This window comes from Mercenaria mercenaria, chromosome 13 (genome assembly GCF_021730395.1).
Source record: "Mercenaria mercenaria strain notata chromosome 13, MADL_Memer_1, whole genome shotgun sequence".
In the NCBI taxonomy this organism is placed as follows: domain Eukaryota; kingdom Metazoa; phylum Mollusca; class Bivalvia; order Venerida; family Veneridae; genus Mercenaria; species Mercenaria mercenaria.
Window position 1 is genome coordinate 32,077,334 of NC_069373.1, and position 15,400 is coordinate 32,092,733.

Below are 15,400 nucleotides of genomic sequence, written 5' to 3' on the forward strand. Positions count from 1 at the left end.
ACAAAAAATTTAAAATGAGTTGAGCATCTGCACCCGCAAGGCGGTGCTCTTGTTTTTCTTTGGGGGAAGGTGGGGGATGGGTGATTGGTGGGAGGGGTCAGCAGTATATCAGTTAATATGTAACAGAGTTCTATTAAAATATTAGCATTCTTTGATTCTTTACCAGGACTGACTTAATCAACACAAGTAATTTCCACCTTCTACAAATGATTTCAGACAACATACTCTGTTGCCTCTCAGTTCATGTTCTTGTACTTCACCAACTAAGCTGGCATGGTCAGTATATTTTGAAATGGAAAATGAAAGAAAGTAAATATTGAACAGAATCATGTTTGTATTTAAAATTTCCAAAAACAGGGAAACATAATCTTTTATTCTAATACAGCTCAATTTGTTTGCCAATTATTCTGCGATAACTAATAGGTTTGACATACTGACTGGTGAGAAACCATTATGATCTCAAATTTTCATATTTTTTATGAACTATTTTATACTAGTGGTGATGTTGCATCCATAGTTATATACATTATTTCTTAAATGATATACGTGTTTTTCATAGGAAATCAGTGCCTAGTCGTACACACTATTCTATTAATTGTGAAGATGTTTTTCATAGGAAATCAGTCCCAGGTCCTACACAGTATTTTATTAATGATTTACGTATTTCTCATAAGAACTCAGCACCTAGTCCTACTCAATATTTTATTAATGGTGCAGGTGTTTCTCATAGGAAAGCAGCACCTGGTTGTTTGATGTAATTATCCCCTACGTCGAAGAAGAATGGGTATATGTTGTTTTACTCATTGTCGGTCTGTCAGCCAGTTGGAAGATCATTTGGCTTCCCAAAGTAACTACAGAATGCTTGGTCTCACAGCAATCAAATGTCGTAGGATGATTGTCTGTGGTCAGTTCTGTTGGGTTTAACCTATCACTTATAATCACTGATCACTTTCGTTTTGGGGGTCAGTAGGTCAAATGTGACCTTGAGACTGAAAATGGTTTCTGCTTAATAAGAATTCACAAACCTGACAAGAGACCACATCTATATTGTGGGGAGAAGGAGGGGGCGGGGGCAAGTGCGGTAGGTCAAAGGTGAAGGTCATATTGATCCCAAGACTGAAAATGGGAAGGCCGCCCTGGGAGACAAAAGTTTTACAAACAGCTCTTTTTTTATTAATAGTGGGACAGGGGTATTTCCATATACACATAAATAACATTTTTGATGACATACCATGAGTTATATAGAAAATGGTTTGATAATTATTTTCTCATTTGCTTTGATCTTTACCAATTGTCTGTGATTTTTGTCATCGATTTTCTTTCCATGAGATGGTAGCTTTGTTCTTGGTAAGTGTATCTAATATCAAAGCCAGTGTCATTGTGTAGAAGTATGTTCATTAATATTTGTGGACTATTTGTAAAGATATAACCTGAAAGTGATAATGTTTCAAGGCCAGTACGTATATCAGATTCTTGAATTTCTGTAGAAAAAACTTAACAGACAAAAAAAATGATACATTTTCTTTGACCGAAGTTTGACATCATGGATAGTTTTGATTTTAAAATAATAGACAAAATAATTATCGAAATTAGGATTTAACACGAAATTAATTTTTTCTTCAAAACAAAAGATGTTGCAGCCACATTATAAATAAAGGCATTAAGAGCTTTTAAATAGTATGCAATATCTATTAAAGCGTTAAATAGTTAGTAAATCTGATATTTAAAAGTATAATTTTATTTGTTTGTTGTGTGTTCATAAATTACATTTTCAAACTTTGTCAATTTAAGTTTTTCTATTATAATTGAAATTGGAAAGTTCTTCTGTTGAAGTTTGTTATAAAGGATTATTGATATTACGGTAGGTATGCTTTTAAATTGCTGTCACAGAATGATTTCTATTTGTTACAATATAATGTTATAGCAACATTGGTTCAGGTAACAGTCAGATCATTGTGCTCTAGACTGATGAAGCTGATCAGTGTTAATTATCAACTTGTAAATGAAATGAAGTCAAATTGATTCTCATGGACTTTTAAGGATAACATCTGATTTTTGGTTGTGTAAACATTTCTTTTGTTTTTTGTGATCTGAAACAATTTAAGTAGATTAAACCTCCTAACAATGTTTGTTTTTTTTGTGAAGTTAATTCCATCCATATGGTTTCTTAATTAAGCAAAAATATGTCAAAATTTATTTTTACAAAACTTTTATGGTGTATAGAAAGAAATTAATAGCAAAATTGCACTCATTGTATAAACACATTTAGCAAACTGATATTTTAGACATTTGTATAAGGTAACTTTGTTTTCAGTTTCCAAAAATTATTTAAGGAAACTTTATTAAGCTTTGAGGTTTCTGATTATTTAGAATGTTTTCCAGGCCCATATTCCAACGGCAATCCAGATATGGTGCTGAGACGCCACAAAACAAGAATTCGAGCGCATATGAAAGGAAATAAGTCAGTTGGAGACAGTTGTGATGTGGATGATTTAAGAGGTAATCTTACCTGTTTCATTATATAATATTTCTACACTTGAAATTTGATCAAACTGGGATTCTGATTTACAGTGCAACCTCTGTAGAGCAACACCCTTTGGGAGATACAAATATTGACTGTTATGTAAAGGTTGTTGTTCTGGAGAGGTAAATTTTATAGTATATTTCAGTTGAAGCAAATTTTGATGATGTTGTTATAGAGAGGTTTTGCTTAAGAGAGGGCTGCTCTTGAGAGGTTGTGCTGTATTTGTTTGCTTTGTACAGATTGATCTTTCTTGGTATAGAATGTAAAGTGCAGATTGATCTTTCTTTGACACAGAATTAAAGTGCAGATTGATCTTTCTTTGATAAAGAATTAGAGTGCAGATTGATCTTTCTTGGTATAGAATGTAAAGTGCAGATTGATCTTTCTTTGATACAGAATTAAAGTACAGATTGATCTTTCTTGATATGGAATGTAAAGTGCAGATTGGTAAGAGCATTGGTCTACGGATCTCGGGGTCGCGAGTTCGATCCTCGGGCGGGGCGTATGTGCTCCGTGACTTATTTGATAGAACAGGTTTGTACTGGTACAGAATCCAGGAATACTGGTTAGGTTAACTGCCTGCCGTTACATGACTGAAATACTGTTGAAAAACGGCGTTAAACCCAAAACAAACAAACAAACAAACAAACAAATGATCTTTCTTTGATACAGAATAAAGGTGCAGATTGATCTTTCTTTGATACAGAATAAAAGGTGCAGATTGATCTTTCTTTTATACAGAATTAAAAGTGCAGATTGATCTTTCATTGATACAGAATTAAAAGTGCAGATTGATCTTTCTTTGATACAGCATTAAAAGTTCAGATTGATCTTTCTTTGATACAGAATTTGATCTTTCTTTGATACAGAATTAAAGGTGCAGATTGATCTTTCTTTGATACAGAATTAAAAGTGCAGATCAATTTTTCTTTTGTACAGAAATGAAAGACTAAGTGGTTATTGATAATTTAATGGTACAGGAATAAAACTGCAGATTGATCTGTGTTTGGTACACACATGAAAATGCACATTGGTCATCTTTCTTTGGTATAGAATTTAAAGTGCAGATTGATCTATTTTTGATACAGAATTTAAAGTGAATATTCATCTGTCTTTGGTATAGAATTCAAAGTGCGGATTCATCTGTCTTTGATATAGAATTCAAAGTGCAGATTCACCTGTCTTTGGTATAGAATTCAAAGTGCATATCATCTGTCTTTGGTATAGAATTCAAAGTGCATATCATCTGTCTTTGGTATAGAATTCAAAGTGCAGATCACCTGTCCTTGGTATAGAATTCAAAGTGCAGATTCATAAAGTGCAGATCACCTGTCTTTGGTATAGAATTCAAAGTGTGGAGCCATCTGTCTTTGGTATAGAATATAAAATGCAGATTCATCTGTATTTGGTATAGAATTTAAGGAGCAGATTCCTCTGTTTTTGGTGTAGAATGAAAAGTGCAGATTCATCTGTCTTTGGTACAGAAATAAAACTGTAGATTGATCTTTTTGGGTACAGAAAGAAAACTGCAGGTTGCTATAGATATTTTTGCTAAAGAAATAAAACTGCAGGTTGCTCTATTTTTGGTACAGAAATAAAAGTGCAGGTTGCTCTATTTTTGGTACAGAAATAACAGTGCAGGCAGCTTTGTTTTTGGTACAGAAAAAAGAAGGTTGCTCTATTTTTTGGTACAGAAATAAAAGTGCAGGTTGCTTTATTTTTGGTACAGAAAAAAAACTGCAGGTTGCTCTATTTTTGGTACAGAAATAACAGTGCAGGTTGCTGCGTTTTTGGTACAGAAAAAAAACTGCAGGTTGCTCTATTTTTGATACAGAAATAAAAATGCAGATCAATTTTGCTTCTGTACAGAAATGACTTGGTGCAGATTGATCTTTCTGTGAAACAGAAATAAAATTACAAATTAGTCTTTCATTGGTACAGAAATAAAAGTGCAGGTTGATCTTTCTGCAGAACAGAAATAAAACTGATGGTTGATCTTTCTATGGTATAAAAATAAAATGCAGATCAGTTTTTGCTTTGTACAGAAATAAAACTGCATATTGATCTCATTTTGGAACATGAATGAAAATGCAAATTGATCTTTTTTACAGAAATAAAAGTATGGATCACATTTTCTTTCATACAAAAATGATTGATCTTACTGTGGAACAGAAAGAAAACTGTAGTATGATCTTTCTTTGGTACAGAAATAAAAGTACTGATTAATTTTTCTTTGTACGGAAATGAAAGATTTAGTGCAAGTTGATCATTCTACTGAAAAGAAATATATCTACAGATTGATCTATTTTTGGTACACACATGAAAATGCAGATTGATTAATCTTATGCAAATCTTTGCTACAGAAGTAAAGTTCAATATTGTTATTAGCAAGGGAGAGAATTTATGACCCTTTATGAAATTCTCAAAATTTGAAATTTGAGTGTAAGTGGAATGAATTGTGTCTGGTTTTCAGGAATACAGTTGGTGTAGCAGTTTAACAGAATGCCCACTAAACTTCTTTAGCTTCTTTCCTGATTGCTTGGCAGGCTGACTCCAACTTGATACGATTTTCTGGTAGCTTGTAGGCTGCGACCTTGGGTTTTCTGAAACCCCCAAAATGGATATCATTTCATTCCTCTAACATTGGTTGCTTTTGTCAGCATGGAGCAGTAAAATGATGATGATGTTGTTATTGCTTTGTCAGTAAATATCACATGCTGGAATTTCAGGTAAAGCACCTGCTGTGGAAGAAGAAGGTAAACCGACGATCAGACATTTATAACCTGCATTGGTGTTGGTTTTATGCCGTCCATATAAGTTTTGCTTGCAATCCTTCCCTGTTTGATGTCACTTTTAAATATTTCAGTTCCAGGTTTTAGTTTTATAATGTAAGATTGTTTTGCCTCGGCCATTAAAAATGAGGGGGCATATGGTGTTAAATCTGTCTTATTCATATGTTTTCCTCCATTTCATGTTGATGTGTTTTGAAAAGTCTTGTTCATTTCGGAACTTAGTCATTCATGTTAGGATTTTAAATGTAGTTTGCACAAAGGACCACCATATAACAAGACAACATATTTGTATAAAAGACTCCGAGGTCGAGGTCACATTTACAGGTCAAAGATTTAAGGTCATTTTTTGTCCAATCAATCACTTTTTAGATGGATTTAGAAATACAAATACATATGCACAAGCATTCATCATAATTAGATGGATATGTTGCATAAAATACCCAGACAGTTAATTTAAAGGTCAAGTTCATACTTATAGGGCAATGGTTATTCTCAGGTCAATAACTTTTGTATGCACAAAATTAATGGATATTTAAAAAACTTGGCATGAGCATTTGTCATAACAGGAGTTGTTTTATGTAAAACTTAGACCCCTATTCCAAACGTAAAGGTCAAAGATTTTACTTCCTTTTATCTGATCTTCTGCTTTTGTGTACCTGGATGGATATTCAAAAACTTAGCTAAGACATTCACTATAATTAGATACTGTGTTTTGTTTCACTCTTTATGATGAATATTTAAAAGATCCATACTACAAGCTCAAAGGTCAGGGTCACACTTAAGAGGTCAAATATTTTATGTCACATTTCTTGTCCAGTTCATGTCTTTTACATGGTTGGATGATTCAAATAACCTTGCTGAAACATTCATCATAATATGACCCAGTGTTCTGTGTAAGATTCAGACCCTTGGCTCAAAGGTCATGGTCACAGAGGTTAAATATTTGAAGTCGTTTTTCTTGTCTTGTCTATAACTTTTTTATAGGATGAACTTGGAGTTGACATTCACTGTAACAAGGTGGCATGCCCTTACAAACTTAAAGAGCCCTAGCTCATATGTCAAGCTCATACTTAAAAGTTCAGTTGTAATAATTATTCTATTATCAAAATGCAATTATTTACAGCAAATGTGCTTCTGTGTCCAGACATTACATAACAGGGGCATCTGTGGCCTATGGACATATTTCTTGAGTTTCATAAATTTGTTTTTATGCCCCCAAAGGGAGGCATATAGTTTTTGAACTGTCGGTCTGTCGGTCTGTCCGCAATTTTCGTGTCCGGTCCATATCTTTGTCATCGATGGATGGATTTTCAAATAACTTGGCATGAATGTGTACCACAGTAAGACGACGTGTCACGCGCAAGACCCATGTCCCTAGCTCAAAGGTCAAGGTCACACTTAGACATTAAAGGATAGTGCATAGATGGGCGTGTCCGGTCCATATCTTTGTCATCGATGGATGGATTTTCAAATAACTTGGCATGAATGTGTACCACAGTAAGACGACGTGTCGCGTGCAAGACCCAGGTCCGTAGCTCAAAGGTCAAGGTCACACTTAGACATTAAAGGATAGTGCATTGATGGGCGTGTCCGGTCCATATCTTTGTCATCGATGGATGGATTTTCAAATAACTTGGCATGAATGTGTACCACAGTAAGACGACGTGTCGCACGCAAGACCCAGGTCCGTAGCTCAAAGGTCAAGGTCACACTTAGACATTAAAGGTCATTTTTCATGATAGTGCATTGATGGGCGTGTCCGGTCCATATCTTTGTCATTCATGCATGGATTTTAAAATAACTACGCATGAATGTGTGACACAGTAAGACGACGTGTCCGCGCAAGACCCAGGTTCGTAGGTCAAAGGTCCTAAACTCTAACATAGGCCATAACTATTCATTCAAAGTGCCATCGGGGGCATGTGTCATCCTATGGAGACAGCTTTTGTGCAATGCTTTTTTGCATCCTTAATTTATAAACATGTCAACATGTTCAAAAAGGAAACAACAATTTTATAGTTATAATGCATTTAACATAAATTAGTTCACAAGCATGAATATTACTAAAGTATCATGTATCATTTTGTTTTTCAGCTCAGTGTGATCCATTTTAGTATTACAATAGAGATAAGTTTCAAGTGTTCATGAAATTTGAAGTTTTTTAGTATCGTAAAACATTTTCTTAAGGGCATTTGAAAGCTGGGCCCTGGTACAAAGATTTTTGAAGTTTGGTATAAAGTTAAAAAAAGAAATATAGTAGAATATATTGTTTGACATAGAGGTGATTAAATTGCTTATGGCAGAAGAGGGAAGTTTTATGTCCTTGAATATGAATTAAAAAACGCGCCTTGAATATCAATAGTATGTTAAATATTTACTTTGGTTGTTAAGGTATGATTGGACTCAAGTTTACTTAATTAAGTGTCTTCCGTGCTTAAATGATCCTGAATCTTGTTTATAATTTTCAGTTATGAAATAAAATGTCTTGTGTTCATTTACAACACTATTCCCTATAACATGCTGATTTAATTCATCCCTTCATCCAGTTTGGAGAACATTAACTTAACTGTAACACAGTTTTGCTTACTCATTTTTGAGGTGATCACATTTTTAAATCAAATATTGGAGTCAATTTAAGATCTGTTGATTTCAATAATCGTTTGATAAGACAGTAATCTGTTTCTTTCACAGTCACATTAATCAATTAGATTTCTTATTGTAGTACCGATAAATAGTATAGATTTGTTCTTATCATATATTAAACCTGTTTTATGGTTAAAAAAGGTATTTTAAGGTCACCTTAAGGTTGCATGATTATAAATGTAATACAAGATATAGTAAGTCAGTATTTGTATTTATTTTGTTTCCCCTGCTAAAGGTGGAGGGATATAGATTTGGCATTGTCCGTCAGGCTGTCCGTCCGTCTGTGCATCCGTGCATCCTTCCGTCCCTCCAAAATAGAAAAGTATTTGAGCTAGAATCACCAAACCTCAGATGACTATTACCGTAGATACCCATGTATAATACGCACCCCCGATTTTGGCCCAAAATCCTGGGAAAAAAGAATTTTTGGTCAATTTTGATACAGAATTAAAGTGCAGATTGATCTTTCTTTGATACAGAATGCAGATACTGAATAACCTATTCAGCTGGGGATGTAAATTTGCTGAATTTGCTTCTTTTTTCTAAAGGACATCTTCTTTACCATGTCAGCCACAACATTAATGAACCAGTCACTGCCTTAACCACCATTTGTCATTCACAGTCTGAATAACCCTTTTGTCAGTCACAACCTTCATAATCCTGTCAGTCACAACCTTCATAACCCTGTAAGCCACAACATTAACCTTTGTCAGTCACTATCATTGCAACCCTTTGTCAGTCGGACCATAATTACCCTTTGTCTTGCATAACCTTAATGACCTGTTGTCAGTTAAGACCACCCTGTCAGCCATAACATTGACCTTTGTCAGTCACTACCTCCATAACCCTTTGTCAGCCACTACCTTCATAACCCTTTGTCAGTCACTACCTTCATAACTTTTTGTCTGTCACTACCTTCATAACCCTTTGTAAGTCACTACCTTCATAACCCTTTGTCAGTCACTACCTTCATAACCCTTTGTCAGTCACTACCTTCATAACCCTTTGTAAGTCACTACCTTCATAACCCTTTATCAGTCACTACCTTCATAACCCTTTGTCAGTCACTACCTTCATAACTCTTTGTCACACCTTCATAACTCTTTGTCAGTCACTACCTTCATAACCCTTTGTCAGTCACTACCTTCATAACCCTTTGTCAGTCACTACCTTCATAACTCTTTGTCAGTCACTACCTTCATAACCACTACCTTCATAACCCTTTGTCAGTCACTGCCTTCATAACCCTTTGTCAGTCACTACCTTCATAACTCTTTGTCAGTCACTACCTTCATAATCCTTTGTCAGTCACCAGCCTAATACCCACATGACATTATCTGTCTGCTTTCATCAGACTACACCTTTTCATACTTGAACAGTAAAATTCAAATTGCAAAACTTTACAACCCAAATTTGTACAAGTATTGATTGTCAATTTTTCTTGTATACAAACATAATAAATCACAATAAGCCTATAAAACCCTCCCATATACCAGAATTATTTAATCATTTCTGTATTGTGTGCTCAATTTTGGATATTTGGAATGTCCCGGGAGATCTGCAGCTATTTAATTATTCATGTTATAAGGAATATTTTATTTCATCGTGATTGAATGCGCGATTGATATCATATTGTTCAGTTTCTAACAACAAAAATATTGTTAAGAGAGACGACGGACATATTTTGATTCTGATATTTTTAAAAATTAAATTGCACAGGAATTTAATTTGATTCAATTTTTGGAGTACATTTTTGTTTTTTATTCAAAATTTGCTTAAAAAGTCTAAATTAAATTTAAATACAAGATGTTTATATAAGTAAAAGCAAAATCAGGAGTATGAGGGATAAATGAATAAGGAAATAAAATAATTAATTTAATGAAGGACATTTAACAGTTTAATCAAGATGCATTCATACTTTGATAGTTCTTCTTAAATGATAAAAAAAAAAGTTGCCAAAAAATTAAAACAGTCAAGGATTTAATTATTGTTCAAATAAGGAGATTTAGTGACAGGTTAAATTTGATTTATTGAAATTGTTGAACTGCACAGTAATAAAAATCTAGTCACTACATTTTAATGAATATAAATTTTGGAAGTTATATAATGTCATTACATTTCATAGACAAAATGTTTGAGTACATCTATTAGGATTATGTGACAAAATTCAGTCTAAATTGTGATACATGCCATGTCATAATGATATAAAAATGGAGTTACCTCCCATGGAAGTACGATTTATGAGTACAGTCGAAGCATACAGAAAATCTTGCGGACTTCCGCTAATGTATCCGAGTAAAGGCGGTATATTCCAACAAAAACTCTTCAGTTTGACATGGGGAATTGTTCCTCTTTGCGTCTAGGTGAACATTCTTTCTTTGATTTTTAGCTCATCTGATTTTTTGGAAAAAAAAATGAGTTGTTGTCATCACTTGATCGGTGTCCGCGTTGCCTGGTTAAATTTTATGTTTAAGTCAGCTTTTCTCCTAAACTATCATTATCAAAGCTATTGCTTTAAAACTTGCAACACTTGTTCAGCATCAATAGCTGACTCTGTACAGCAAGAAACATAACTGTATCCTGCTTTTTGCAAGAATTATTGCCCCATTTGGACTTAGAATATATCAGATTTCTTGGTTAAGTTTTATGTTTAGGTCAACTTTTATCCTAAACTATCAAAGCTATTACTTAAAACTTGCAACACTTGTTCATCATCAAAAGCTGACTCTGTACAGCAAGAAACATAACTCCATCCTGCTTTTTGCAAGAATTATGGCCCCTTTTGGACTAAGAAAATATCAGATTTCTTGGTTAAGTTTTGCATTTAGGTCAACTTTTCTCCTGGTCAAAGCTATTGCTTTAAAACTTGGAGAAATTATTTGCCATTAAAAGCTGACTCTGCACAGCAAGTATCGTAACTCTACATTGCTTTTTTTGCAAGAATTATGGCCCCTTTTGGACTTAAAAAATCATGGGTATGACAGTATTTCTATTATACAGAGACAAAAAAATCAGATGAGCATCTGCACCCGCAAGGCCGTACTCTTGTTTTTAACATAGACCAGCAAAGCAAGTTATGAAGTTTTTAGAAGTACAGATATGTAGACACTATTTTATCAGACTATATAGGCTATATATCAGTAATGAATTAGTTTGTTAATGTTATTAAATCAAAATGTCCTTTAAATCCTAATTATTGACACACATTAATTTTTTAACAATGAAGTTTTTATAAAAAATGTGTTACAGAATTTTGTTTTGGCTAACACTTGTGAGCTGTTTTTGATAAGAAAATTGAATGTGTCTAAAAATTCTGTTGACATTTTAAAAAAAAAAAACCCATTATGGTACACACACACAATAGAAAAGAATTATTCCCCTTTTCTCCATGGGAAGTTTTACTTTCTTCAAATTGCAAAGAAGCAGTGCATGAAATTGAATTGAATCCAAAGATTTTTATTGTATCAATATAACTACATATTACATTTAAAAGGGAGATCGAATGTTTGTATATTTCAGATGACATTGAGAATGGCTCAGCTCTCTCCCGCAGTAAGACAATGCCGTCACTCGGACGTCCAAAACTCACGCGGAAAATTACCTCAGGCAGCAATTCTGATCGCCTTGCCAAAGCCAAAGATCAGGCAGAAAAAGCTATTAAGGTAGGACAAGAGGGGTCAATGTTGTGTATTGTCTTAAATATGATATTCCTTTCTTTACATCTAATGTATTGTAAAAAATGAAGTAATATTTTTTCCTATGCTAAAATATGTGCTGAGTTTCAAAAATTTTTGTTGATAACTTTTGAATGACAATATTCATGGGATGTTGATTATATACTAAAAATATACAACATACACATTATCCTGTTTTAAAGAAAGAAACACAAGAAAAATGTGACATCATTTCAAATGCAATAAAGGACGGTTTATTTGAGCATCAGTGACCTGAGAACCAAAGGTTGCCCCATAAGCTTCATAATGGTTCACTTCTGTTTTTCCCTATAATTATATTCTGTTAAAAATCTATGTTTAAAAAAAAGCAAACTTGTCATCACCTTGTGACCAAAAGTGATCATTGTGTTACTGTAATGGAAAACGTAACCAGTGGTTATAAGTTGCTTTCCAAAATGGAGCAGTTGCTGTCTGTGAATTGGTCCGTCTGACTACAGATGAAACACTCCCAGCGATTTTGTTCCTCATTGCTGATTCCTGCGGTGAAATTATCACATCCTTACAGGGGTACAGGCGTCAGTCATCCTGAGGAAAGCTTAGCAAGTCATGTTGTTGTTTTCTATTACAGATGAAAAAAGTCTTCACGATACAGGGTGGTTATTCAGCAATTCGGCAATGTTTGAGAAAACGTGGTTGGGTAGAGAAGTTTTACAGAATACCCGGACCACAAAAACAGACAAGGAAAAGAAGAAGAAGAGGTGGTGATGATGACGATGATGATGATGACGATGATGATGATGACGACGATGATGATGATGATACAGATAGTGACAGTAAGATATTGTACAATGTTATTTTGATTCAGAAGACAATTTGCATTTTAGTATAGAGATAGAGCTACCAGTATACTTTTTTCAGTGATGTTACTTTCATATCAAAACTTTTGTATTTATGACAAAGTATGAAACATTTATAGACTGGTATCGTCTCCTGACTGAAAAATGTCTAGAAAATATTTAGGACAGGCAGGCCTTCCAAAGGTAATAAAATGCAAGTATTTTTTAATGTTTTTGGTAGGTTAATAAAAGTAATTTGTTCATTTAAATTTACGTTTATTTGGACTGCAGATATTTTATTATAGTGAAATGTGCTGTGAATTTACTACCAGGTAAGACTGACTGTAATGTGCACCAATATATCAGTTAGACAAAACCACTAGACTTTGCCTTACTTCTCTCAACATAGTCTTCATAGTGTACAAGTATATACCAAACAAATTTTTATAATAATGTACAATCTAGGTAAAATAAACTAAAGTATAAAATACTCTTTTCTTTAGTTAACTCTGTATTACCAAGCGTTTAATTAAAACACTGAAGTAAAGTGCTGAAAGTTCAGTAAGCAGACTGTCCTGCAGTAAGTTGTTAACAACTGAGAACAAGTCAGGACCAGCTAAAAAGTCAGGTTCATCATTAGGTTGTATGACTTTTGCCTTTTGTCAGGAAGATATTGTAGAAATGGTAACATTTTTAAAAATACTAGATTTCTACACTACATACAAGGAAGGAACCATCTCCTGTATGCCTTTGTAGACATTTGTGTACACAAGCCTTTAGTAGAAAGAATTAAAGTCTAATTTTGTATACTACTGTTTGAACCTTAGACGAGGAACACATCAAAGAAATAAGACTTCCAGAATATGTTTAATATTTTCTAGAGTAATGTAAGTACTGTAAAATGGTATCAGCATACAATATTCTTCATGTAAAATGAATTGTTTGACTGACATTTATTCTTCGCTGAAAGCATGAACTTTTTTCTGTCTGACTGAAACTTTATAGAGATTGCAGTTGCTTATGTCTTTTTTATTTTTAGCTCAACTATTCAAAGAATAGTCTAGCTATTCTACTCATCTTGGCATTGGCGTCGGCGTCACACTTTGGTTAAAGTTTTGCATGCAAGTACATATGGCTATCATTTAAAGGTATATAGCTTTGAAACTTATTTTTTCTGTTAATTTTAGGTCATTTACCAAGCTCACTTAACTCTGGCCAAATTATGCCCCCTTTTGGACTAAAAGTCCTGGTTAAAGTTTTACATGCAAGTTACTGTCTCCAAAACTAATGCAGATATTGAACTGAAACTTCACATGTGTCTTCAGGGTTATAAAACTAGGTGATAGCATCAAATCCAATAACTCTGACATGCATTTTGGCCAAATTATGCCCCTTTTTGGACTTAGTAAATCCTGGTTAAAGTTTTGCATGCAAGTTTCTATCTTCAAAACTAATGCAGATACTGGATTGAAACTCTAGATATTTTAACATTTAGGGTAATATTCCTGCTTCTGTCTCTGTGACAACAATTCGAATAGTCGAACATTGGCTGTCTTAATTGTTTAATGCCACTTGTTTTTCCTTTGTATTTGAGCAATGGTTTCAAAAATATTTTTGTAACTATGTGAATCATGTAAATTTCTGAGTGTCAGCTACATTTTTTTTCCGATTTTCACTTTGAAATACAGTTCTAAATCATCTGTTTAAACGTACATTGTAAAACATGGAGTTCAGCAGTAGAGAAGGTGGTGAAAGAACTTAAGGTTTTCCATATTTGTTATTAATACATTCATTATGTCTAGGTCTGAGACTCAAGTTAACTGAAATACAATATTTTGTAGATATTACAAAATCGCAGTTTTGCTGATATGCTCTCAGTTTAGTATGACATAGAATAAAACTATGTGCATTTAATTTTGACTGAATGAAGCTCTATAGAAGCTCATTCTATTGAGTGTTCAAAGCTAGATGGTAGAACTACTTTAGTTCAAAATTCTTTGTGTAAGAAGATCTTACTGAAAACTATGTAGTTATGTAGTATTTTGAGTTCTGACAGAATGGGAAAGAAGCTGTTTAAGAATAAAACTGTGGCATGTAGTGGTATCTCGTAACTTAGTCTGAAAGAAAGAAAATAGCATGTAGACATTACAGTAGCACAATACTTGCAATTAATTCTATTTTCTCTTGATCTTTGATGTTCTGTTTTGTCTTACAGAATGAAAGTATCAAAAAATGTTCACTCTAAATTAAGAGAACAGTTAGATTAGTACTGGTAATAAAATCAGTTTGCATAAACTATTCACTACTTTGTGTGTGTTTGTGTCTATTTCTATAGCCTATAGTCATAGTATATAATTGTGAACATGAATTGTTTGTTTTCATTTTGAGGAAATATAAAAGTTTCATTATCATGAAAATACATACAGTAAAACTCTGAATACTTAAAATTAGGAGTGAGTGAGCAGAATGAGTTATCCTAGATTTTGAGCGATCAAAACTGAGAGAAAATAAGGAATATAAAGAAAATGGCTGTGGACCATAAAAATTATTTGAGTCAGTCCTACTGCTTGAGCCATTGATGCCTGAGCAAACAGTGTTTCACAGATATTATTAGTTCAACAGTAAGTCAAGACACATGGTTTTATTTACATTTACATCTGTGTGTTTTATTGAACTCTTTATATTACATTTTAGGTTAAAGCTCAGTATAATCTAGCAGTCTTGGTCAAATATTTAGCTGAATCAAGGTAAACTGATTATGTCAGACTTTACTGTTTATAAATTAAATCAAACATAAAATTATTTCAGATGATCAGCCAAAAGTGGCACCCTGGGAAGAGGATGATGGTATATATGGAATTATGGTAATTTAATACAGCATATTTTTGACTACAGTCAGCCTGTTCATAGGTCTGGGAGTTGTTGATCCAG

General features: G+C 33.5%; 1 protein-coding gene across 11 annotated transcripts in view; it reads left to right on the forward strand.

The window, feature by feature from the left end:
* Positions 1-15,400, forward strand: part of LOC123528992 (tubulin monoglycylase TTLL3-like) — a 72,830-nt gene that overhangs the window by 22,350 nt on the left and 35,080 nt on the right. For 10 of the 11 annotated variants that reach the window (XR_008366718.1, XM_045309134.2, XM_045309133.2 and 7 more), the window contains 4 exons: positions 2,383-2,499; positions 11,479-11,621; positions 12,262-12,466; positions 15,278-15,333. Coding sequence is in view for 10 of the 11 variants with exons in the window: in XM_045309134.2 (XP_045165069.2) it covers positions 2,383-2,499; positions 11,479-11,621; positions 12,262-12,466; positions 15,278-15,333 (521 nt within the window). In the remaining variant the exon portion in view is untranslated. Of the gene's footprint in view, positions 1-2,382; positions 2,500-10,094; positions 10,323-11,478; positions 11,622-12,261; positions 12,467-15,277; positions 15,334-15,400 lie in introns of those variants that run through there. The other variant, XM_053521463.1, reaches the window with a different exon arrangement.